Raw genomic sequence first — 27,294 nt, 5'->3', positions numbered from 1 at the left:
ATGTCTGTTGGCATCGGTCTGTGTTTTGAAGTCAATATTTGACACGGTTGGATTCTCTGGATTGTCCTCCATGTCATCTTACGGTCTGAATTTTCCGATTCTCCGCGACTAAAAAAAAAATCTCGGAAAGAGGAAGACGTCGGCGAGCCGCATTTTGTTTGCCGGGTTAGAGACGGAGCGCTCGCGTCTGGCAGGCAAAATAGCGTCCCGTCGTCATCGCTGTTAATGAGGGAGGGCCGACACGCGACCTTGTTCCCTTCACGGCCGAGCGGCTCCCGTGACTCACTCTCCAAATCTGCTTCGGCGTCGCGTTCTTCTCTCGCTCGCCGCGTTTTTCGAGCGCGCCGGTCCGTTTCCTCCGCAGCAGACGGCGCGCAGCCCGATTCCTAAACGGCGTGTCACTGAGGCGCCGCCGATTTGTCAATCGCGGGAACGCCGGACAAAAGCTAGCTTGGCGCTCGCTCCGATGATGGCGGCGTCCGTCCCCTGCTTTGGAGGAACGCCGACCCTCTCGCCAATTCCATAAAGTTTCGGGACGCTTGTGAAACCGATGGAGGCTTACCAGCGCCTGCCTGGCAAAGACATGTCTCAAAAAACAGCCAGGGATTTAAAAGGCCGTCATCTTAACAAACAATACAAATAAAATATAAAAATAATTAAAGTATAATATCGCGGCGACATCTGGCCTCAAGATGGCTGCCGAAACGGCAAGATGGCTAACGGTTAACTGAAGCATAGAAAACAACTAGATACTTTGCCAATATAATAAGTAATATGGACTCCTAAGCAACAATCATAAATGCTTATTTTTCTCACTTGATATGAAGTGTGCGCTGCTAACCCGAGCTTTCTTGATGAGTGCCTCGGTCCAATCTTTTCGCTTTAATGCATTTACCACAACTCTTCTACTTTGATGGGGAGGATCCGCTGGGATCCTGTAAACCTTCATTTACAATCACTTGTTTTTTTTACCCTCTGATTCCGGCACACAAACACACATGTCAAGTCCTGTTTATTTGTATATCCTTTAATCACAAAGAGTCTCAAAGGGCTGCACAGACCACAGATTATTGCAAACCACAGACTATTGTGACACCATCCCCTGATCTAAAACCTACATGAGGGCAAGGACATGAAGAAAATGAAGAAACCTTGAGAAGGTCATCCCCCTTCCAGGATGACCAAGTCGAAACGGATGTTGCGATAACAAATAATACACAGATAACTTCGACGCGAAATGTAGCTCATTGATAAGCTATTAGATAGAAGTTTGTCTTAAGCCTAGATTGAACCAGTTCCACTGAGGTTGCAGATCAAATCTCAGGGGCCAAAGCGTTCCACAACATCGGGGCCCGAACGGAGAACGCTCTCGAACCTTCGGATGTCACGACAACTAGCAACTGTGGCAACGTTCTTTTCCTCTGTCTTCTAACCACTCCCTAGCTTTGAGTGCGCCATCATCTTTTCTTTCACGGCGACATCTGTCCCCAAGATGGCCGCCGCCTCCCGAACACCACACGCAAATCTCTTTTATTCCCTTTTGAGGGACGACCCGCGTCGGAGAAGAAGAGCGCCAGATGTTGCTGGCGTGCGGAGAGAGCGCGGCGCATCTGCTACCTTATTAAGACGCGCCACGCCTCCATTAAGCGAGAGACGGCCTTCTTTCGTCCCGCGCTTCCGTTTGTCCAATCGGGTCTTTGCGGGCGGGCGGGGACAAAATACACCGTAGAACGGGACGCCGGTAACGAACAAGGATTTTAATGGCCGGCTAGTCACCGGCTATTGCGGAGGTGTTGCTGTTTTCGGCAGGGGGGCACCGAGGCCGAAAATAGTATTTTCAAGAGAGAGTGAGAGAAGGGAAGAGAACACAATACGGGTGGAAAAAAAGGATAGAAACGGACAGAAAAAAAGGTGGGAAAGAGAAAAGAGTAGAGTGAGAAAAAGAGTGAGAAAAAAAGATAGGGAAAGAAAGACATCGACAAAAAAGAGACAAGAAAAAGGGGAAAGAAAATACCAAATTTGTATCTTATCGAACATACTGCAGGTTTGTACCAAAAAAAAGCATCATTACGGTTGCCTGGCACAGCACATCAGCTTTTGTGGTGCAGTGCGCTTCATGTCTGGTGTCAGGTTGGGAAGCGCGTAGGAGAATGCATCTTTGGTCAATGTGAGTGTGTGGTTGACTCTAGCCACCTCCCACTAGGGCAGGGATGGCAAAGTCGATTGCCAAAATCCAAAACACACTTAAGGTGGCGGGCCAACCAGGACAAACATTTATTGAACACACTTGAACGGAATGTTTTTGGAACATAAATAGGAATAAAAACACCGAAAACAGCCAGTTGGCGCCTTTAAATACCACACTGTAAGCGGGGTTTGTACGGGTGCTTGAAATCCTGGACAGTGCTTGTTTTCGTGGATAGAAAAGTGCTGGTAAATGCTCGAAATTGTTGCCACGTTTCCTAGGTTAGGTGTTCAAATAAGGGTTTTCAACGTATTTTATGGTCCGTCGATAGAATTGGGGCTAGGGTTGGAAACTAAGGTTAAGCTCCCTTTAGGGTATAACACTGAAGTTGGGAGCTAGGGTTACATTTAAACCTTAAATACCTTATACAGTATTTATTATTTTGCTCTAAATACAAATTTCTTGTTAAATTATGTTAAAAAAAACTTAAATATCCCAAAAGATTTTGCTCTCCTTAATATATCTCCTGTCACAACATTCAGAGAACAGGGAGCCCGATGCGCTTACCTTTGGCGCAGACGGAGTAGGGCGAGAGATGGGAGGGAGCGCTTGCACTTTTTGCACAGCTCCACCCATCCCTCCCACTCACCCAATCAAATCACTTGAAGTTATCTTTTGGTGTTTTGGCGTATTTACAATTTGTTCCGTGGATTCATCAAAAAGTATCTGAACACTGAACACAGATTATATAGTGAACTTTTAAATAAAGGATTCTTTAGCGTTGTACAGCCAAAACGAGTTTTTTTTCCCCCTTTTTTTGTGTGACACCTTGACTGTAAATCGTAGTGAAAAGTACTGCTGTATAATTCAGTTTTGGTTTGGCTTTGCGTGTATCTGAACAGGATTAATGATTCAAGTTTTGAACGAGATGGAGAACGGGCCATTAATAACAATGTGAAATGGTCTCGCGGGCCGAATATGATCACACGGCGGGCCGGACGTTCGACACAAGTGCACTAGGGGGTGTGGCCACCGTATGCCCATGGATTGATGGATAGCAGCAGCAGTGGGAACGGAATTCAAGCCCAGCCCCGGCAAAGGGAACAAAATAGAGGAGAATTAAGGAACAATGTAAGAACAAGTACCAACAATGCTAACAGACATTCCCATTATCGGCTATTTCTATGAGCCATTTTTGCTGACATTCTTCATAGCAAGGAAAATGTCCTCTGCGCTCGATAAACACATACACGAGAGGAGCATCGTATGAAATCCGAGAGCGAAGCGAGAGCAAACGCGGCATCTCGGTTTTCGGGGCCGCTCCTCAGAGACGGCGACCCGAGTCGAACGGGCAGACGGATGAGGCTTAATTGCGAGGACGGGACTTTGCTTCGAGGTTCGTCTCCGCGGCCCACCCTTCGTCTTCTGTGACGCGACGCTGCCGGCGAATCATCCCGTCTCTTCGTCGAATGAAGAAAAAAATCCAGTGGCCGTCTTTCGATTTTGGGTTGTCGGCATCCGCGGCTGAATGCTAATTGACCCCCGAGCGCCACGTCCAATCCTGTTGCGTAGGAACGCTTCACATGGTGGATATCCATTAGAATATAGATCTTTCCATTTAGCGAAGCATTACTGAGTGCCCTGTTGCTTTAGGAAGAGTAAAAATGCAGTTTGTTTGATTTCTCTTTTTACCTTTTGGGCTCCATGGCCGATCACACACCTGCCGGTTTGCCTAAGCTCGGTATGTGACGCTGCCCCTTTAAGAGGGGCGCAGTGCCGCTCACTCGGGGGACACGTAAGATAATAGAGCAGGCGTGGGGGGGGATTTGAGTCACTTAGTAACGGCTTCGACGTAGCCTAATGTTGCTGCGTAAGTCTTCTTTTCAAATCTACTCCAAAGTAAAAAGTGTAGCGATTTCAACATACTCTCAGAAGTACAAAACTTACTCGAGTAAATGTAACCCGTTACGCTCCACTTCTGATTCATGCGTCGTCTTTATAGAGACGAGGCCTCGGGTCGATTGACTCGAAAACAAACGATGTCTGTCGCGTCGACGAGGCGGCGTGGAAGGACACGTGTGCTCAGAAGCTAAGTGGCTAAAGCTCCCCCTACCCGCGCTACTTCATTTTCCCTGCCTATTACGCCGGTGCGCTTCGTTGAGCCGCGCTAAAAGGCCGCTCTAGCGGAAGCCGTCAATATGCTCGGCGCCGCTCCGTCTTCTCCATCTCGTTTTGTCTCGCTCTCGCAAACGTTTGGTTTCACGTCGACGCGGCGTTCGTGATTAATAGTTCCGACGGCGCCGTTTTCAGCCGATCGGAACGCGAGGCGCTCGATAGCCCGGCCCCTTTTTGGATCGCGCCGCTTCACCAACTCAACGTGCGTAGGAACGACGGGAACCAAAATCGAGGGATTTGTTCTAGGGTGTTTTATTTGGTGAAAATGTGATATTTGATGAGTGTTTGTGAAGCGTTTTGGGAAACGACAGTTATTCAAATGGTCCGTGTTCATTTAAATGAAAGTGAAAGAGCTAGCTTCTGACAATAACAACATACTTTAGCTAGCGGCATCGAACGGCTTTTGCAACAAATACACGAAACCGCACACAATTAGCCGTGTTTAGGTAACCGCCTGCTTTTGGTATAATAAAGTCAAACTTGAGATGAAATGTGACAGAAGAGAATATACTTACGTCGCGTCGCCGAGTTCCTTCATGATGAAATGAGCGCCACATAAGAAGGGGGTGAGGTGGGGGGATTTAAAGGCAGGGGGGTGAGCGAAGCGGGTAACTCACCACGACTAAGCATTGTGTCAGGGCCTCCCCCTCCCCTTCACAATAAGAGCGTCCACACCGTGTCCTCAGTTGACATAAGCTTGCGTTTGCTCAAGTCAAAAAATGATTTTATTGAGAAGGTAAGGTCTATTTTTTAGACCCGCGAAGCTCCGAACCGGCAAAAGTGGCACCGCGAACTAGCGAGGTTCCACTGTAAATATAAAATGAAAAACGTGGGCTCGGCACGACACGGCAGATGCAGTTGAGTGACGTCTTGTGAAGCCTCGTTGCGACCTAAAGGTGCAGTAAGACGGGTGCATCAAAATAGATGTTTCATACGACTCGTTGTATTTCTGTTGTAATAATTCTGTATCACAGTATAGTATACTGTAGTCGTATCTTTGTCATATTTCTTGGTATTTTTTCTTATCGGAATGAAAACTTTATGTTCGATCCCTGTTTTCAAGCACTCAATTTTGTAGTCATTGTGTCGCATAGTTGGCACCTGCAAAAAATATCTTGGTTCCGAGTACTTTGACTGCTGCAACCTGGACACATGACTATGTTCATGATTCTATATATTAGCATTATATTCGGACCATTTTTGTTTGGGGGGCCGGATGAAGAGGCCCCACGGACCGCGGTTTTCCTACCCCTGCTCCGGGTGCTCGGCACCCCCAAATCTATGAAGCTAAAACGGCAGCCAATAGACCAACTTTATTGTGATCAAACGTTACGGCTGCGCATGGCGCACGAATCGTGCTAAGGCGTCATGTTTTGTTTTTTTTGGGTACGGTTTTGGGGGACACTAGTGTCTTATGTTTTTCTTTTTGTCCCACCTTACAGGTAAAGGAATACCTGAACAGTCAAGAATCTGCCAAGAGCGCCCGGGTAAGTGCAGCTTTCTTCTTTGCATTAGCTTCTTGACGTTAGCGCAGCGCTAACGCTGACGACTCCACACAAGCGCGTCCGCTTTAATTGAAGGCGCCGACCCGCGATTATTTTCACGCTCCACGATTCTTTCGATGAATCGGATTTCTTAAATAAACTTTGAATTGACTCGGTATGCAAACATTGAATGAAAAAAATGATCGTGCACAAAAGACCAGAATATTCTGTCATATAAAATGTCAGTTAATTGGACAAGAAGCAAAAATACAAAGAAATGTTTGAGGTACACCTGCAAATATGTACTACCTTATCAAAAGATCGTATAAAATATTAAATGTATCATTTTTGTATTCCCCAAAAATAGAACAAAAATGTAAACCTACTTTTCAAAATGTCAATGTCAATTGTAATCGGATAAACATTCCCAATATGGAAATGATATATGCTCGAGAATCTGAGTTAAACATGCCATTATTAATATATATTTTTTAATTTTTGACTTTATTTATTTCATTTTTTTGTGAATTGTTACTTTGTACTTGTTTTTCACTTTGTTTCAATGATGCAATGTTCAATACGTAAAAAATGTTTAAAATGTAAGAATATTTTTATAAAAACCTTCTCGGCGTCGTCCGCAGGACCAAAGCGGCACTGCAACTGCGGGCGTCAGGACGGACCTTTTAACCGTTCATTTTTATCGATGGGTTGTTGCAGCCCTTGTTATTTCAATCACTCGTTCCATGTCAGCGTGGCTAAAAATAGATCTTTGATATCTAGAAGCATCTCGGGCAGTCTAGTAAGTAAGTGGACCTTTGACGTAACGAGCAAATGAGTGACCAACTCCGAAACCACTGTTTCTCAAAGGCAGAACAATTGTAACGACGCCTTCCCTTCACCATATTTTCTGCTTTATAAGGCGCACCGGAGTATAAGACGCACGTTGACATTTCTGGTGCGCCTTGCAGTATTTATGTCTTGAACCATTTTTGTCACGTTCTAACGTGAAGTCTCGGTGCTGCCCCCTCCTGGTGCGATCGGGCTAATTCGCGCTAACCGGGAGGTGGGACGCCCGCCATCTTGAAACCGACGTGTGATTTAGCGCTCTGGTGAGTGCCAGACTCTGTCGGGAGGTGGTATAAACGTTGGGAAAAAAAATGGAAAATAAAAACAGGCTCATTGATTTCTCGTTTAATAACTGGCGCTAATTAGCACGGGCGCTAATTAGCTATGAATCACAGCATGAAGAGGCGAGCCACTTTTGGCAGCAACGCAGAGTCACCCAAAACAGCCAGTTGGCGCCTTTAAATACCGCACTGTAAGCAAGGTTCGTACGGCTGCTTGAAATCCTGGACAGTGCTTGTTTTCGTGGATGGAAAAGTGCTGGTAATTGCTCGAAATTGTTGCCACGTTTCCTAGGTTAGGGCTTCAAATAAGGGTTTTCAACTTATTTTATGGTTCGTCGATAGAATTGGGGCTAGGGTTGGAAACTAAGGTTAAGCTCCCTTTAGGGTATAACACTGAAGTTGGGGGCTAGGGTTACAGCTAAACTTTTTGAGCTCCATATTAGGGTTCTAAACTTAATGTAGGGTTCCAAAATAAGCGGTTTGAAGCAGTGTTAGGTGTAGGGCCAGGGTTAAGGCTCCAATTAAGCTCATTTTATGGTTCCCAAACTAGGGTTTGGGCTATTGTTAGAAACTAAGGTTGAGCTCCCTTTAGGTTATCACACTGAATTTAGGGTCCTCAAATAGAGATTGGGTGAGGGTTATAGCTAGACTTTTTGAGTTTCATATTAGAGTTCTAAACTTTATGTAGGGTTTCAAAATAAGCAGTTTGAAGCAGGTGTAGGGCTAGGGTTTGGAGCCAGGGTTAGGGCTTGAATTGAGCTTTTCCAACTCATTTTATGGTTCCCAAATAGGATTTGGGGCTAGGGTTAGAAACTAAGGTTCAACTCCTTTGAGGGCATAACATTGAGTTTAGGGGCTAGGGTTACAGCTAGACTTTTTGAGCTTCATATTAGGGTTCTCAACTTAATGTAGGGTTCCAAAATAAGCGGTATGAAGCAGGTGTGGAGCCAGGGCTAAAATTGAGCTCTTCCAACTCATTTTATGGTTCCCAAATAGTTTCTAACCCTAGCCCCAATCCTAAGGTTGAGCTCCTTTTAGGGTATATCACTGAATTTAGGGTCTTTGAGTAGAGTTTGGGTGAGGGTTACAGCTTGAATTTAGTTTGAGCTCCATATTAGAGTTCTAAACGAACTGAAAATAGGTTTAGAGCTGGGATTTACAAATTGAAGCAGGGTGTACAGTTAGGGTTTGGGCTGCAGATTAGGGTTTCCAACTGATTCTAGAGTTTTGCAATAACGTTGGGTGAGAGTTGGGTTTTGAAAGTCAGGTTTTTCTATCGATGGTACAGGCAAAATGGCTCGAATTTGGCCATGAAATCAGGTGTACGTTGTTGAGTATGTGCTCATGTAGTGTATGTTCTGTGGCTTTTTTGTCCTCACCAGCTCAACATCTGGCGCTACGGGGACTTCCGTGCCGACGATGCCGACGAGTTTGGCTTCAGGCGCTAAGACGGAAACGGTTTTCACCTTAAAAAGAAAGAAAAACGAAAAGATCATCCAATCAATGCCATTCCAAAGACAAAACGGACATGTGAGAAAGGCTCCAGCTGGAGGGGGGTCGAGGTCACGGCTCGACCGCAGAACCATTCAGATTAAACGAAAGAAAAAACGCTCACTCGTCCTTTTTTTAATCGTAAACACGGTGAGGAAAAGCTAAAACCGCAAGTTAGCATGCCAGTGAACTTTGAGCTCGTGTCCCGTGCGATTCAAGAATTGTTTTCCTTCCGGGACTTTTGTTTTCTTCGTTTCCGGCAAAACTTTGCTTTACTAATCGATTCCGGTGTCATTTAATTTAGCGGCAAACAAAAAAGGGGCAAGTTTGTCCGTCCCAGAGTTTGAAATGTGTGCAACGACGCCATTTTGTCTCTTGTTTTTGTTTGTAAACTTTCCATTCTGCCTCACATTTGTCTTCTCACTTGTATTAAAAGGTTTAATCAAATCCACTGAGTCACACTTTTATTTCCCTTTATTTAAAAAGGACCTCGCTCGATCGGCGTGGCAGTGTACAGCTACAAATTTGGGGGGAACCAGCTCATTTCTGGGGGTGCTCATGTTCAACCAGAGCACCACCAAACATTTTAGTATTTACAATACCCTTTCATTACCATGGGGGCGCCGGCGCTCTCGTTTAAAATGTCCTTTTTAAATGACCGTAACTCCGATAGGGTTGGCCTAAAAGTGAGAATTCGAACACTTCCTGAAAGAAAAGAAAGTCAGCTTTGGATAAAACCTTCGATTTCCATGAAATTATCAGGTAGTTCTCCAAAATACTTGCAAGGCGGTCGTGGAGGGTTGGATGAAGGAACACGTCTGGAGCAGATCCATCTCGATCACAGTAAGTAAAGCATTTTCTTAAAAAAAATATTTGAATCCCTTGAACATGACTTTATTCGTTTTAAATTGTCTAAGGGGCAATAGATTGGGGGGGTCATATATCTATTATTCTATTCTTCATGTTTTAGTTTATATCCTGATAGTTTTGTATTTTTTTACGTTATTATTTCATCTCATCTCATCAGCTACACTGCTTATCCTCAGTAGGGTCGTGGGGGTGTTGGAGCCCATCCCAGCAATCATCGGGCAGTGGGCAGGGGACACCCTGAACGGGTTGTCAGCCAATCGCAGGGCACACGGGGACAGACATTTCATTCGCTCATTCCCACCTAGGGACAATTTGAACCGGCCAATCCACCTGAAATGCATGTTTTTGGAATGCGGGAGGAAACCAGAGCGCCCGGAGGAAACCCACACAACCACGGGGAGAACATACAAACTCCGCACAGGAAGTCTGGAGCTGGATTTGAACCCACGCAGGAGGTTCCCAAGACATGAAGTGTGCCGCACATGCGCTAACCACTGCGCCGCCGTGCTGCCTGTCATTATTTCAATGTACCTTTTTTTTTTCCACTGTATTCAACTCTTATTACATTATCATTACACATAGTTATGGTAATCACTCGTGGTTTCTGACTTTTTCGTGGACAAAATAACCCAAAAACTGCGACTCGCACGTAGCATAATTGGTAATGTATGGATTTTAAACGATCCGAAGAGCTGGTTTGGAGCCGGCTTTTTTGAGTGAGCAGAGTCCAAAGAACAGGTCCTGGAAAGATACTGAATTCCCATTACTAACTGGTCATAATAATAATGATATTGATAAAAATAAAAGGATATTGCACGCAGAGGCCCACATAAGCCTTTCGTCCGAACTCTCAGAATTCGACGCGGTGTTTCACGTGAAAGAATTGCGTAGCACTTTTCTTTTAAAGCGACGCGCTCGACATCAACACCAAGCTAGCTTAGCATGTTTAGCACACTCTGCTCTTAAAACAGCACAAACGTAAAATTCCGAGCTGACCTCAAAACCCGACTTTCCTTTCTTTTTGAAATTGAGATATTTCGGATCCAGTGTTGGTGCTGTCACATGCCGCCGCACGTCGTTTCTAAAGAGCGGGATCACGCTTTGAACGACAGCGACCGGATGTTGAAGCTGCTGTATCTGAGTCAGACCAGGAGGCCTCCGCTGCTGCTGGTATCCATGGAAACCAAACGAGTGACTTGTTTACTAGTGAGTTGTTTACCTGACTGCCCATTTTGCACATCTGTTCAGCTGCTCCTCTTGCACTCTTTGCACTACTGTACAGTACGCATAGCTATAATTATTTACCTACCATTGTACATCCATTTTTTTTTTTTTTGTACATTATACGACCCCCCCCACTTGCGTGTTTCACTCTACAATTTTTTTATTTTTTGCACTGTTGTACATAAAATCCCTTTTCAATACTTCAACTCATATTTATATCTGTAGATTCAGGAAAACTGCGGGTCAGATGTATTGGCATTTCGTTCTGTATACAAGAATGACAAAGTATATCTGAATCTGAAACCAGTACTATCAGTTGCATGTGCAGGAACAAACCCCTACCCCAAAAAACAACCTGGAGAGGGATGGGCGCCACCAGGCTTTCATTTCCCAAGTAAGAGACATCACGGGAAGTAATTAATTAAAAACAAAAACAATTGTTATTTGATTATGGGACTCACCGTTTTGAAATAATGGTTCCTTTGCATACACGTTGCTCGTCAGGTTCATTCGGTGCACGCTCTGCTGTGACAGCACTGACTGTACCCACCGGTGAACATAAATGTCCCGACGGGGACCAAATCAAGCGAATTATTTAACGAGGCGGAGTTCACGGCGTTGGATCGCGGCTGCTCAGGAAACTGGAAGAAAAAGAACATAACTATGAATCATTTGTGTTTCTTTTTTGGAGTTTTGCGACAGAGTCAAAAAGAGCAAAGCCAGCGAGAGTGTGAAATACAAATTGATGTTCACACTTTCTCCCACCGGTGTCGGATGCCCACTCCTTTAACGCCGCTTTCATTTCACACACTTTAAAAGAGGAACTTTAGCCCTTAACGTTCCCGTCAAATTCGCCTAAAATGCTATTGCCGGACGGACGCAAAGTCGATTGGATTGGGAAAAACGGACGCTCTCTTTTAAAAGGGAACGCTCGCATATAGAATATAATGACTGCGACGTGGAGTTGGAACACACCAATAGAAAAGGAGTATATGCTCACCTGAATTTAGTGTAGCGTAGGCTTCTGAGCTCGAAAACAGCAGGGGCAATATCACGAAGCCTGACCTGGTCCAATTTGATCACAACCTATAAAACAAAACATTGCATTTGACACATTTTTCTAAAGGTATGTCCAAGCGTTTCCAAAAGTGGCCATTTGGAGATGACTCGTTTATTTTATGAAATGAAATGATCTGCAATTCTATAGCGCTTTTCAAGTCAATGACTTTCCAAAGCGCTTTACAATGTGCTCCACATTTCCCAATAGCTTGCCATGTAAGGCGCTAACCTGCTTATTGGGGGTATTAGGGGTTCAGTGTCTTACCCAAGGACACTTCGACATGTAACACGGACGAGTCAGGATTCGAACTGGGATCCCTTGATCCCAAGACGAGCGCTCTACCTCCTGAGCCACTGCCGCCCCAATTTTACATATCATTAATCTAACCTAAAGGGAGCTGACGTAATTGGCAGCCATCTTGTAGCTGCAGGTACTCCCAAAAACCTAGTGAAAGGAAAAAAAAAATGCTGCCGTTTTTTTCAATAGGGATTCTCTGTAGTTTGTCTTCTTCCTTGTGTTTTTCAGCAAAAGTTTCTACCGGCGACATCTAGTGGTCAAATAACCATTGTTATTTCCACTTGTTCCACTAGAAGCATATGTTCTAGTGTTTCAAACGTCAAGTTTCTTTTTGTTACTCATTGGCGCCCCCACTTGATTATGCATTTCTGAGATAACCCATTAGGGGGATGGCTAAAAGAGTAGCATGATCGTTAGCTAGAAAGGTAAACGGGTAAAAACGTCATTTAAATAGCCAGATAGAAAGGTGAACACACAGCTCGATTGAAAAGAGGCCAAAATTTAGATTGAGCTTAAACTGGCAAAAAAGGTCAAATATTACTCAGATACATACGCTCCCCTACTTAAGAGCATTGGACTTAGGTAAAACGGTAGATACCACCATTTTTTTCTGGATGTGGAAAAATACCCGGACATTGCAGTACGTTAGATTTTTGTATTGTGTCCACCCTTTTCCAAGTAGAGGAGAGTACTGTAGTGCTTCTTAGACATTTTTATTGTTTAATATCTGATGCGTCCATACAATATGCTCGGTGTAAAGAGACGAGCCATTTTTTTTAAATGAAATTGGAAAAAGAAAGCTTGATGCGGTTGAGAAAATGGTCGGAACGCTTTTTTTTTGGCCACTTTTTACCACGGAGGAGGACCTCTTGAAGCCTGTCTTCCAAAATTAAGTTCAACTCAACTTTATTTATCTTTATAGAACATATTATTTTATGAAGTTTATTTTATGAGTACAAAACAATACCGGTTACGTATACAAGCCTTTACCATACTTATACAAACCCTAAACATGGAAAATAACTTGCCAACAAATTCAACTTAGGAACAATCATTCATAAGTAGGGGCGGCGTAGGTATACAGCAAAATACCTGAAAAAGCTGGAAGATAACTAGATACAAAGCTAAAAATGTAACCAGATAGCTAGCTTAAAAACTGCACACAAATTGGAATTTGGTTTGTTGTATTTCCTGTAAAATCAATAAAAGGATGAATCCATGCATGTGATTCTCATGCTCTTAGTTAATTGCTTAATAATAATTAGCAATTATTTTCTACTAGAATTTATTTATTTGAACTTCTAAAATAACAACTTATCATGTTTTCATTAGTTATAACCAGGTTAATTATTAGAAATAGGCTAAAATAGACTCAGCCAATACAGAAATGATTTACTAGAAAATGTAAATGATCCAGCACCGATGAGCTATTATCAGAACAGTTCCCCGCAGGCACCTCAACTGTCCTCGGGGCACCACGTTGGAGATTCCTGGTGTTTTGGCAAAATTCTTTTTTTTTTCTTTAAATTGAACAAACAGTAGAGTGCTGCTCCCCTCTTAGGGACATCTTTCTTTCGAAGCCATTACGCCGCATTGGCTAGCTTGACATTTTAGCAGGCGATATAATTAGCCTTTCGGCATGATCCGTTTGAGAATGTTAAAGGTGAGTAAATGAGATTAGCACGCTTAGCGCTAGCATGCGCTGTATTTTCATGCTCTTTTTCTACGTTAAAATGCGATTGTCATACATGCAGAATGGGCTGGCATTCTGCTTCGCCGCTCCAATGGCCAATCGTAACCGGTGTTAGGCACGTTATTTTTAAAACGAAATTACTTAGTTACTCACTAATTCTTCCAATCTCTAGTAAGACAACGGCTCAAGTAGACATATGCTACTGCACTCCAAGTATGTTCACACAACTAAACAGTTCAACAATATATAAAGTGAGTTCAACGCTGCAGTGTCAAATAAAAGAAAAATCAAACTCTCACAACCTGAGACAACTGGTCAAGTAGACATATTCTACTGTACTTCAAGTAAAACAATATAGAGTGACTTTTCAATCCCTGTTAGGTGAAGAACGACAAAAGAACAACACTACCCATACTGCCACATGGTTACTCATCATACTAATGTTTACAGTTGTATGTTATGGTTGACTCAATATATTGAAAGTAACGCACCGCTTTTGACTCCAACAGTCATGGCGTCGTAACGATGACCCTGTTACTAAAACAATATCTATGTTACATTATTCCAACCCCTGATTGTAACACACACGTTTCAAACAACCACGGCTCCAACAACCCAAGCACAATGAACCCTAGCTAAAGTCACTCACAGAGGCTTATCTAAAGTACATTTCCACAAAAACGCTTTCAGCTGTTTCAAAGCCTAGAAATGACACATGCACACAAAATCGGTATTTGGATCGTAGTTGTTGGATCCTCAAATGAGTGACTGAATATATAGTCCCGAGTTTCGCAGTTATATTCATTTCATGATTTAATCATCAGTATCGCATATTGCACAAATACGATACCAAACTGTATGTAACATCCTACATGCCCACATTTCTTGTGTAAATATTGTGTACATTATAACTATAACCTTATCCTTCTTGTTTTAGAACCTTATCTTCTTTGTTCCTTTTATCCTCACTGTTAATATGTGAAGCTGGAGTGCCAGGCCCAATTTTGTTGTCACAATATGTTCAACCCATTTTGTAACCATGACAATAACGGTCTATTCTATTCTATTATTTTAAGATATTCATCTAGTGGTAATAAATGCATTTTCTGCTTATCCACATATTTGAATTTGACGTTTCAATGTATCCATTCAGTGGTTGTTCTTTCCCAGCAGTGTTTCTAAATTCACTGCAGGGGCGGCAGTAGCCCGCCTTGGGACCAAGAGGTTACGGGTTCGACGCCCGGCCTCTCCCGTTTAAATATAGAAGTGCCCTTGGGCCAGGCACTGAACCCCCAATGCCTCCTATAAGCTGGTGATGATTGAGTGTGTGAATAGGGTAAGTGTGAGAAACATGTTTTCAAATTCGATTTGGGGGGGGGGGGGGGGTGGGGGGGGAAATCCGGACCGCCTCCTCGTCTTCGTCCACCGCTGTGAAATGTCAATCGCCATGGAGACGGCTCCAAGCCAGCATCCGCGCAAGCCCCGCCTCCAAGCGGCTTGTCTGTTTCCCTGGCAACGCGCACCTATTTTCAGCCGATTATTTAAAGTGGGTTTGTTCAAACTGGATGTGGGCGATATTAGATTAAGGACTTTAATGAGATGGTGATCCGCGTCAAGCGAAGATGGATCGGCTATTTTTAAAGTCACATTTTCGTTAGCGATCGTGATCTTAGAATTAAACAACCACGGCAACAAAGGCGAACCCGGCGGGGGCACAGCAGTATAGCCAGCTAGCAGACTGCTAACGGGACTCACTCGGACCCAACAAAACTGGGAGCCTTAGCCCGGATGCCAACATTGAGCTACCTAGACAATATCATATTGATTGCAAGACACGTGGTGAAAAACAAAAGGAAAAGTCACAATCGCATACCTAAAAGGAGGCGAAGGGAAAAAAGGGAACACACACTGTACAAGATGACATGAAGCTTGAGATCATCAAAGCGCACGTCCGGGACAAAACGATCAGAATATCTCAGCGACGCGGAAAGTAAAGTTCCCATTACTCCAAGCAAAAACGAGCGCTACGCATTTGTTGATGACCACAATCGCCATCTTTTTTCAACGAGACCAGCCATTGTTATGAGCCTTTGTTCTCACCTAAAGGACATGACCCTGTCAACTTTGAGACGTCATTTTTTCGAGTTCCTATGTGCGTTGAATCATTTGCGACATATATGCAAAGGGCGGTGGTTAGCGCGTGTGCGGCACAGTTCAGAGGTCATGGGTTCAAATCCAGCGACCAACCTTCCTGTGTGGAGTTTGCATGTTCTCCTCGTGCTTGCGTGGGTTTCCTCCCACATTCCAAAAACATGCATGTCAGGTGAATTGGGCGGTCCAAATTGTCCCTCGTGAGTTGCCTGAGCCTGTGTGCCATGTGATTGGCTGGCAACCGGTTCAGGGTGTCCCCTGCCCACTGCCTGGAGATCGCTGGAATGGGCTCCAGCACCCCCGTGACCCTACTGAGGATAAGCGGTGCAGATAATGGATGGATATATTTAAAGGACAGTTCATTTAAAGGAAGCAAGAGTGTGTTCTAGGGATAGATGTGAAGAGGGGAATATACTTAAGAATGACTGCTATGGACGCATATGATGCGGAGGGGGTAAACCAGTTTATGCTGTCGAATCTCTGCTAATGAAGGGTTGCGTGGCACAGCGACTCAGCCCTTGATGCGATGTGGGCTATATGTTTGTCGGGTTAGGAAGAGCATGGTGGGATGAATGTTTGGTGAAGATGAGTGTGTTTTTGTCCCCCTCCCACTAGGGGGACATGGCTTTGGTAGATGGATGGAAATATATATTTCTATGCATGATTGATGGAAGGCCTGATTAAAAAAAAATGCATATGCTGGTTAACCAGCTCAAAAAGTCCATATAAGGGCATTGTGTATAAAGGAACTAGTATGAGTGTAGACCATCATCCGCATTAGATTATTTTTGTCATTTTCACCTCTAGGATGACCTTCCTGATTCCATGGGAAAGATTGTGATCTGTCCTAGGGAAGTAAAATGGATTCATGCGTCAGCAAAAACAAAAATAAAAAGTGGTTGTAAACGATGGTGTGGAGAGTGGAATGTCTTTCTGGAAAAAATGCTGAATCAGGAAAAACAAAAGTGCTGAATCAACTTTTTTCAGGCATTTTTCACATCTAGGGTAACCGACCCAAATGCCTATGAATGCTTGACTACTGATTGTATTAATATTCATAATATCATTCTAAAATTGAGAAGCTAATGGCAACACTGAAGAAACGGAAGGCAGTAACCTGTAACTTCTAGCCTGACAAAAAAAACCCTAGCAAAATCATCATCATAATATATCATCACACTTGTGACATAAGCGCATAATTGACTATTTTGTGTTCAATATTATATTTGCGATCTTATTTCAGATAAGCGATGGATAGTGTTAGGGAGGTCCTCAGTCGCCGGGGCCATCGCATTGCTCTTTGTCACTACGGAGGTGAAAAATACAATCCATCGATAAAGCCTGCGTGACTCCATCTTCAAACGAGTGCGACCGGTGCCGCCTCATTTGGCCCTGGAGGACGCCCGTGTGTGAGAGCAAAATTGTGTATGTGATCCGCACATCCCACATAGTCTCTCTCTCTCATGAGAGGCTGTTGCTCTCACATATAACGTCATACTCCCACACGTGCACAGCTATACAAACACTCGTGCACAAACACGACTCTCACGTACTATTGTACTATCCCACATAGTACTATACTCTGTCGCACATACCATTACACTCACACACACACGCTACTATGCTCTCTTGCACGTATTACCATACTTTCAAGAACACATTATTATACCATACTCTCAAACACACACTACTTTACTCCCACACATGCACATACATTGCTCTCTCACACATATGATCACACTCTCACACAGTACTATGTTCTGTCACACATACCACTACAATCTTGTACACACACACTACTCTGCTCTCTTACACATACTTTCAAACACAGACTACTTTACTGCCACACGTGCACAGCTATACTCTCATACAGACCCTCATACCCATGCACATACACAGCTCTCTCACACATATGATCATACTCTCACTCACACAGTACTATGTTCTGTCACACGTACCACTACAATCTTATACACAAACACTACTATGCTCTCTCACACATACTTTCAAACACACACTACTCCCACACATGCACAGCTTTACTCTCATATAGATTCTCAAACCCATGCACATACACTGCTCTCTCACACATCATACTCTCACACATACCACTACAATCTTATACACAAACACTACTATGCTTTCACACACATACTACCATACTCTCAAATACACACTACTTTACTCTCTCGCAGAGATAACTCTACTCTCCTACATAGTACTATACTGTCAAACTCATTTTAGCTGGGGAGCCACATGCTAGGAGAAAGAAATCTCACAGGGGCCAGAATAGTAGGTTAAGAAAAAAAAAGAAAGAATGAGAGTGGAAGAAAAAGAGACAAAAGAAGAGTAAGAGATTAAAAAAGAGTGATCAAGAGAGTTGGTGTTTGTGAGAGAGAGAGAGAGTGAGAGAAAAAGAACCAGAGAAAAAAGGGAAACAAGTGAAAAAGAATAGAGATAGCAAAAGCAAAGTGAAGAGGGAAAGAAAGTAAGAGAGGGGGATAGATTAAAAACAAGAAAGGAAATGTGTAAGGAAAAGAGAGAAAGAAGTAAAAATGATAAAGAGAGAAAGACAAATATGAGTGAGAAATACAAAAAAAGAAAGAGAAAGGGTGAAAAAGAAGTAAAAAAAGAGAGAATGGAAGAGAGTAGGGAGTTAAAGAGAGTGAGAATAAAAGAAAAAAAGAAAGAGATCGAGAAGAGGGTGAATGGGGAAAAAAAAAGAAAGAAGAAAAAGAAGAGAGAGAAATGCTACTACAAATGCTTTGCGAGGGGTGCCTGGCTTGGGTGGCATCAGGTGGATATGTGTAAAAGGATAGAACGGGTGATCGACAAACGGATCGGTGCAGCATCTGCGGTCGTGCGGACCTTGTACGGGTCCTTCCTAGTGAAGGAGGAGCTGAGCTGTCCATCTAGGTTCCTACCCTCGGTCACGGTCTTGGTCATGAACTCTGGGCCGTGACCAGAAGAACAAGATTCTGGATACAAGCTGCTGAAATGAGTTTCTTCTGCAGGGCGGCTGGGGCTCTCCCTTAGAGATGGGGTCAGGTCAGATGATCTGCTTCTCCTCCAAGTGAGAGGAGCCAGTTGAGGTGGCTCGGGCATCAAATAAGCCCGCCTACCGGGGATCTCGTCAAATGAGCCGGATGAAGTGGCTGGGGACGGGGAGATCCGGGCTCCCCCGCGGAGGCTGCCGGCCCTACGACCCGAAAGGGATTTCGGAACACTAGGTCCTCGACCCGTGACCTGCTATCGTCCTGTGCTGACTGAGCGATCTGCACTTGCACAAAGTTAATCCCCTGAAAGTGAAAGTGACCTAGTATGGCAGCAGAAAGTCCATTGTACACTCCACAACTTTTTTTTTTTTTTTTTTTTTGACCCTTTTACGGGCACGTTCTATTTCCCGACGCGTTTATGCAAGAGTGGTGCACTTAACCACATCCAACAAGAGCAAGAGGACGAATTACCGTAAATCCTGGACTATAAGGCACACCTAAAAACGTAGAAATTTAAAAGTGTGCCTTATATTTATATTTTTATATCATATTGTTATTATATTATATTATACCATTTTCAGGTCAATTGTACATGTTTTTATACTCATTATTGTTTAGTCGAACGCCATTTAGGCTCGGGGCCAGACAAGTAGAATCAAGTGAAAGACAGAAAAATAGATAGACGGACAGACGAGGAGGAAAAGAGAGGAATAAAGTGAGAAGGAAAGTGGAAAAGAGAAAACGGGTGAGAAAGAGTGAAAAGGGAGAAAAGAAGCAAAAGAGAGGGAAAGAGCAACATGGAAAAAAGGGAAAAAATAGGTTAAGAAAAATAGAACGCATTAAGCTTATTTCTATTTTCTCATATGTATAAAAAGGATCAAATTCAGACTACAGAAAAATATGTTGAATTCATTGTAAACGTTTAAAAAAAAAACACTATACGATCTCTTGTTAAAAGTATCTTGTTAAAATGGATGTAAAAATGTATTGTGATGGTTGATATTCTAAAATGTATTTGATGTAAATATAAATATATATTCTATTCTATTCTATTTGGTTCATTGTGCATGGTTACAAAAGAATAACAATAAAAGTAAATTCTATTCTATTCTATATGCCGTGGAATACGGTGGATACAACTAGAAAGGCATACAGTTTTACAAGATGTGTGTCGGGAACCTCTGGGTCTTTTCACGAGTACGTATGGCTCCATCAAAATATGTGCAAATTCCATCACAACTGTCCAATTATAAAGCTCTACGTCACTATTTATGCAAATTTGTTCAGACCATTCCATAAAGGGCACCTACAGGTTACAGTCAAAGTGTCACACAAAAAAAACTTTATACAGGAGCTCATTAAATAATGTAGGTTCGCAGTTGAGACACTTTAGGATTAAAAACCCACGCAACAAACTTGAATTACCCACAAACGCTAGGCGGGCACACGGAACAATTCGATGGGGTGGGCGCATCTATGGAAAGCGGCACGCTCCCTTTATCTCCACTGAAGAGAAAAAAATACATCCATGAACTTTCATTTGCAGTTTTTGGAGTCATATATCCCAAAGAACTCTGCTTGCACCTTGTTTTACAAAAACGATTTTATGATGAAGACATTCTCCAGAAGAATACTTTTGCTAAAGCGTGCTTACCCACTTCTGAAGGTACCTAACATAGTTGGATCTAAAATGAATCGTGTTTCGGCTCTGCTTTGATTTCCATTATCACTCATCACGCGATGTGAGATAATAGCAATGTTTGTGTGCGCGCAACAGAGGCAAGCTAGCAGCAGGACGACGTTGCGGTTTACCGGCGGCATTTTGCCGTGACTCATGGCTCTGTGTGCGCACAAGCGGGTCAGGCATGATGAGTGGTGCCCCAATGCATCATGGGAACACACAACAGGGATCATTCTTAGTCTGCTGAAACCAAAATTTCCCTTTTCATTGTCAAGACGGTATTTTTGCGGGGGTTATGTTCCAAAAAGGACCTGCCGGTCTAAATCTGTGACGTAGACACTGTATTTATTTATTTGTTAGCTGTTCCCTCTTCCTTTCTTACTCTTTTGTTTCTCTTTCTCTGGGTCTCTCCATTTTTCATGTCCTTTTCTTTTGCACTTTTTTTCACTTTTCTATTCTCTCTTTGTTCCCTTTTTCTCTCACTTTCTCTTGTACTCTCTCATTTTCTGCCTTTCTTTTTCCATTTTCTCTCTCTCTCCCTTCAATCTACTTGTGAGAGTTTATTTCTAGCACCTGAGTCTGACACCCCTGCAGAATTCATGCATTCCCTTTTGGGATAATGGCGCATCGTCAAATGTGGAAATGGTTTTTCCCGGTACGGCGACAACGTTGCAGAGCTGCTGAATTTTAGGGGCCGAACGGTGGTTTTGGAAGTGGGACGGCCCCCGCGTGATGGATGGGCTTTTGTGCAGAGGAGGCTACAAAAATCCATTCCTCGCAAGCAGTGTTCCCTCTAAGCTGCGCGCGCGCGCAATTCTCAGCGCACAAGAAAATCGAGCCAGCGCACAAAAATCAGGGCTCAAAATTACTAATTAAGAAGCGACTTAAGTCAAAGTTACAGTGCATGAAGGTCAAAATACACGGGTTCCCCCGACGTTGTGTCCTAAATGCGGTATTTGGAAGTCAATGTCGAACAAAGTTGAAAAGTAAAGTTAGAAGAGTTTGTCGAGAACCGGCTTCTTTGGCTCGGCTCACTAAAAGGAACCGGCTCTTTCGGGTCCTAAACGGCTCTTTGGGTTGTTTTTGCTTCTTTCATCCCAACATTCCTAAGACTTAAAAAGTGGTCGGCGGCGCCCTCTGTTGGCTGCGGCTGCATCGGCTCGCTACAACGGGTCAGGTGCAATCGACATTTCGTTCTAACGGGTCAGGTGCAATCGACATTTCGTTCTGTGTACATTGTTACACAGAATGACAATACAAGGAAATTATTATTATTATTATTATTATGACTAAATATTATGTAAAACTATGCACAAAATGATTTAAAAGAAGGAAGGAAAAGAACAAAAAAGAATAAAATACCAAAATGAAAAAGTAGTGAAAAGCTGAGAAAAAAAGAAACAAAAGGAAGAGAAAAAATGAAGGAAAAATTTAGAAAAAAGCCAGAAAAAAAGGAAAGAAAGAAATGTAGGAAAAAAGTAAACAGGACAAAAAGAAAAAAGTAACAGCTCGGAAAAAATAAACACAATGAGATTTGTTTTTAAAGGAATTTTGAAAAAAAAGTAGAAAAAAACAGGGAAAAAGAAGAAAGAGTTTGTGTTGCATTCAAATCATTTCCAATGATACCGAGTGAATCTTGTTGCCAACATTGTACTTCCACTCAAAAATATGATTAAGTACAGTTCTATATCTTACAACCGACTCAATAAGGCCCCAAAAATGTGAATATTATGCGAGAAAATATACCAGGAAATAAAAAGAAATGGAAATCTTGTGAAAGAATTGTAAAAACAAATGACGTTTACGTTTGTAGGCCATCGTACATGAGTCAATTCATTCAAAAGAGAAAACTCATTTTGCATTGCCGGAAACTCAGCAAAATGTAACGTGATGTCAAGTTCTGGACATGTTTGATCATGATTTAGTTGCCACACTTGGGATTGCCGTTGCTCACTGTTGTTTCAAGCGCAGGCAAACGGACCTTTCCATTCTTTAAATGAAGGAAGCATACTCGGGTCGTGGGACAAAGCGGCAGCCTTAAAAGCTTCCGAATTTGTATTCTTTGTACTTGAATTTTCACTGGCAAAAATATCGACCTTTCAATGGGTACATATCGAATAATCACGACACGAGAAAGAGATGTTTTTGCTAGGTTTTTTTTGTCAGGCTAGAAGTTACAGGTTCCTGCCTTCCGTTTCTTCAGTGTTACCATTGACTTCTCAATTTTGGGATATTTTTTTCAAAATCTCAGAATTTTTGAATGATATTATGAATATTAATACAATCGGTAGTCAAGCATTCACAGGCAGTCAGGTTGGTTACCCTAGATGTGAAAAATGCCTGAAAAAAAGTTGTTTCAGCACTTTTGTTCTTCCTGATTCGGCATTTTTTCCAGAAAGACATTCCACTCTCCACAACATCGTTTACAGGCACTCTTTATTTCTGTTTTTGCTGACACATGAATACATTTTACTTCCCTAGAACGAATCACAATCTTTCCTATGGAATCAGTAAGGTCACCCTAGAGGTGAAAATGACAATATCTTTATTACGCTAAATCAGGGGTCACCAAACTACAGCCCGTGGTCCGCATGGCGCCCACCAAACGATTCAATCAGGTACGAGGGGATGCTGAGAGAAGCCTAAGACAACAAACGAGCTGCTTCTAGTCAAAAAAACGACCTGCAGTGTTTGAAATATCCACTGGATGGCGCTAACGCATGCCATAAAACTCTTGTCAAGTCAAGTCTTATTTATTTGTTTGGCCCTTCATCACAAAGAGTCTCAAAGGGCTGCACAGATCAAAGACTATTTCAAACTACAGACTATTGTGACAGCATCCCCTGATCTAAAACCTACATGAGGACAAGGAAAAACTCAAAAACCTCAAGTCATGTTAATTTGTGACGCCCTTAATCACAAAGAGTCTCAAAGGGCTGCACAGACCACAGATGATTGCAAACCACAGACTACTATGACACCATCCCCTGATCTAAAACCCACATGATACCAGCTCAGTAGCCTAGATGGTAGTGTGCCCGCTTTGAGAGTGGGAGGTTGCTGGTTCGCGCCTCGACCGAGACATACCTAATTGGTATAATGGCGGCGCCCTCTGGCTGCGGCTGCATCGACTCGCTACAACGGGTCAGGTGTATCGACATTTCGTTCTGTGTACATTGTTACAAAGAATGACAATACAAAGGAAATTATTAATTATTATTATGAGGGCAAGGAAAAACTCAAAAAACTCAAGAAAACTAAAATGGATGCTGCAATAACAAATAATACACAGATATTGTTTGAGTATTTCAATGCAAATGATTAAATGTGCTTAAAAAAGGGAGATGTTGTCTTCCTCTATTTGACTCTTTTTCAATTCTCATTATTTTTCTCTTTCTCTTTTTATCTCCCTTTATCACTTCCGTTCTTTCTTTTTTTCTTAACCTATTTTTTCCATGTCACTCTTTCCCTCTCTTTTACTTTTTTTCTCCCTTTTACTCTTTCTCACCTGTTTTCTCTTTTTCACTTTCCTTCTCACTTTACTCCTTTCTTTCGGTGTCTTTAGTTGTCTTTTCCTCCTCGTCTGTCTGTTTCTGTCTTTCTTTCCGTCTTTCACTCGATTCTACTTGTCTGGCCCCAGGCTAAATGACGTTCGACTACAGTCAAAGAGGAAAAGTGCCCGAAAAAAAAAACTTCGGCTGAGTTTGCTCACATAACCCAGCGAACGAGCACGTTGTCGACGAGGGAATAAAGGCGAGGTGCCCGTGGGGCTGATGATGTATTCTTGTGCCGGCGTGCCAATTCCACAACGTGGCTTTTGCCCATTTGTGCCCGAGTCAAAGGTCGCTAACGAGTCGGCTACGTGCTACAAAACGGTCTCCGGTTGCGGCACTTCACAAAACGGATTTCGGCGGAAGGAACAACCGAGCAAATCAAGTGTTTACCGTCCAAAATCTGCCACTTCCCCTTCTCCTGATTGAGTATTGAGAATGTTGGAGCTCAAGCTGCTCCTGACTTTTCATGCAAACATCTGTTAGCTATTCAACGGATGCGCTCCAATTTGGAACTCGTCTTCTCGGAAAAATAAACGCTGCCCCATGTGGTTCGGAGGGTGAAAGGTGTCAAACTTTGCCAAAGAAGTATCACCCAGCTCAAATGGAAAGTAACTTAGAACGGAATTTATTGTTACGGTTATCGACGTAGCATGCATTGTGTTCTACAGCAGACAGCAGACGGCAAATGCAATCACGGGGGCAGGTTAGGGAGGGTATGCTGTTTGTCAAACAGCGGAGCATGGCCACAGCTCGATTTTAGCACCTCGTTACATTGAAAAAAATTCATCAGTTCAATTGAAGGATTTCAAATGTCTTCTTTATGTTTTTGTACTAGACATTTCCCCAAAGAATGAAAAAAAAAAGTAAAAATTGGGACGTTGTTTAAGACTGCGGCTTATAATCGGGTGCGGCTTGTACAAAAGCAAAGTTGAGTTTCTTCTTTGTGGATTTAATCATCCTGAATATCTGGTAGGAATAAGTGACCTGATTTTGTTCGAGATAATCCTGCACTACAGCGGATGCCGCAAAAAAAATCTCATGCTGTAGAAAAAGATATTGTCACATCATTAAAAATGGAATAATTTAACAAAATACTACACATGGTCTCTTACACACATATACTATCAAAGTGGAGAGACTGTTAAACCTTTTAGAATGCACTATGCACAAAAAGGGATGCAAAGCGTAAAAATATTGTGCGAGGTCTAATACTTTTTTGTCATCCGTTCCACTGGTGGAAAAGTGGTGGCGCCCTCACTGCCGCGATCCGGGTTCGATTCTGGTTGCATACAATGTTTGGCGATTTTAGGTCACGATTGTTTTTGACGGATTCGTTTTTGGACTATGATACGTTGTAAGTGTACACTTACAATTTCTTACATTTCTTGTGTCCTATAGTTCGGTACAACTTATGTATGAAAAAGTATGAACATTTGATGAGGGTGTGCCTTGTAACGCAGAAAATATTGTAGTTACAGTTACTAGTTACTTTATTTAAGATGACCTTCTCTCACCACCCAAAACCAAGTACACCAACGTGGACAAGCAGTACGGCCTTCATATTTCTTGGGAGCTCAGAAACACTTAGCTGAAAAACGATATTGTCTTTTTCCATTTCTAGGTAGTACCATTCGCTACTGGTGACACGCAACCAAGTATGCGCATATAAAATGACCTCATTCTGTGCGGCACCGTCACTCTACTTAATTATACTATGTTTACCGGTTGTTTACGTTTCTAGTGACGGCCCCAACTGTGGTTTGAACTGAGCACAGGGGTGTTCAATCCCCACACACCTCTGCCCAATTATCCTGCACCCTTTAAAAAGGACATTTTGGGTTGTTGTCCATTTTCATTTTATCTGCCATTTTCCTCCTGGTTTTCATTCGCATTTATTTGGTTTCTGGTTACTTTGTTCCCTACGTCAATTCAATTTTCTAATGTGGTCTTTGTCAGGTTAGATTATTATTTCCCTATTTCTTTTTTGGGACATTTTTGTTGCTTTGAGCTCGATTGTTTGTTTGGTTCTTTGGTCTTAATTTTTGTTCTTGAATACCGTCTTTGTTTTTGATGCCTCCCCCACATGGGTCCATTCACCCCAGAAATGAACACGGAGGAGGACCAGTTGGCAATCACCTATCGCCTTAAAGTGCAGGAAATACGCTACTGAGCTTAAAAGTATCTAGTATATTGTGAAGATACAAATTTGTCAGTAAAAGCCTCCTGCAATGTACACGATGTGGGGAAAAATAAATAAATATAGGACATGATCTCATCTGCAATCATCCAATTAAAGCCGGCCCTGCTGTCATCTTACTTAATTGCGCAATTAAATTGACTGTAATTGAATTTCCCGCTTGACTTTGGGGACTCTTTAATGTCACCGGATGGAAAAAAAAAAATCCCGTATTAAAAAAAGCGTCCTCGGCTAATGAGACCGGAGTCACGTCGATGGCGGCTCGCCTCCCCCCGTGACCCTCGGCGGCCGACAAACTCATTGTTAATTTCATGTTTCAGAGGTTTTATCGCGTGTGGAGCGAAACGCGGATCGCAACGCCGGGAAGGGACAAAAGTCGATACTTTCTACACACTTCGTCGGGCTCGGCGACGTGATTCATCAAAGCCGGTGTTGAAAATAAACAATTAACGTTAGTCGATTTCAAATGACTCCTTAAAAGTTATGAAATGCCTATTTACTACTTGTTTGCTTATCCACAAACAGCACCGGTTTCTTTTTAATATATAGTACTACAGCGGAACCTGGGTTCTCGACCATAATCCGTTCCAGAACCCTGTTCGAAAACCGATTCGTTCGATCACCGAAATCATTTTTCCCATTAAAAATAATGTCAATCGTTTTAATCCGTTCCAACACCCTGAATGTTTACCCTGAATGTTTAACGTAAACATAAAGCTAACCCGGGCTCATCGTACGTCCGCGTTATCGTCATCTTCCGTACGAAAGATGACGCTAACGTGAACGTGTCAAAATAAAAAAATCAGGTCGTTTACAAGTCATTTAGCACCCGGGTCTCCACAACAAGTGGTGAGGGCTTCATTGGAAAGGGGGCTCGGTTCCAACACCCTCAATGTTGGGCTCCGTTCCAACACCCTGAATGTTTAACGTAAACTTAAAGCTAACCCAGGCTAATCGTACGTTCGCGTTATCGTAATCTTATGAATAGGATTTCTTACCTTTGTGGTGGTGAGCAGAAGGCGCTCGCACACCTCCTTCATATTTGGCTATTATTTCTTTCTTAAATGCAATAGTTGTACGCACTACTTTTCTTTTTTCACCTGTAGCAA

The 27,294-nt window shown here is 42.7% G+C and overlaps 1 protein-coding gene and 1 long non-coding RNA gene across 2 annotated transcripts in view; one reads left to right on the top strand and one right to left on the bottom strand.

The window, feature by feature from the left end:
- Positions 1–8,909, top strand: part of snd1 (staphylococcal nuclease and tudor domain containing 1) — a 237,408-nt gene extending 228,499 nt beyond the window's left edge. The window contains exons 23-24 of the mRNA XM_088347694.1: positions 5,803–5,847; positions 8,354–8,909. Of these exons, the coding sequence (XP_088203820.1) occupies positions 5,803–5,847; positions 8,354–8,419 (111 nt within the window). The 3' untranslated portion in view covers positions 8,420–8,909. The remainder of the gene's footprint in view (positions 1–5,802; positions 5,848–8,353) is intronic.
- Positions 8,910–11,023: 2,114 nt separating this feature from the next.
- Positions 11,024–27,294, bottom strand: part of LOC148356135 (uncharacterized) — a 125,855-nt gene continuing 109,584 nt past the window's right edge. The window contains exons 3-4 of the long non-coding RNA XR_015852091.1: positions 11,557–11,642; positions 11,024–11,197 (exon numbers count right to left, since the gene is read on the bottom strand). This is a non-coding gene — a long non-coding RNA (uncharacterized LOC148356135). The remainder of the gene's footprint in view (positions 11,198–11,556; positions 11,643–27,294) is intronic.

The sequence above is a fragment of the Urocampus carinirostris genome, chromosome 11 (genome assembly GCF_059441175.1).
Source record: "Urocampus carinirostris isolate Australia breed hairy pipefish chromosome 11, RoL_Ucar_1.0, whole genome shotgun sequence".
NCBI lineage: Eukaryota > Metazoa > Chordata > Actinopteri > Syngnathiformes > Syngnathidae > Urocampus > Urocampus carinirostris.
This window is presented reverse-complemented; position numbering and strand designations above follow the sequence as displayed.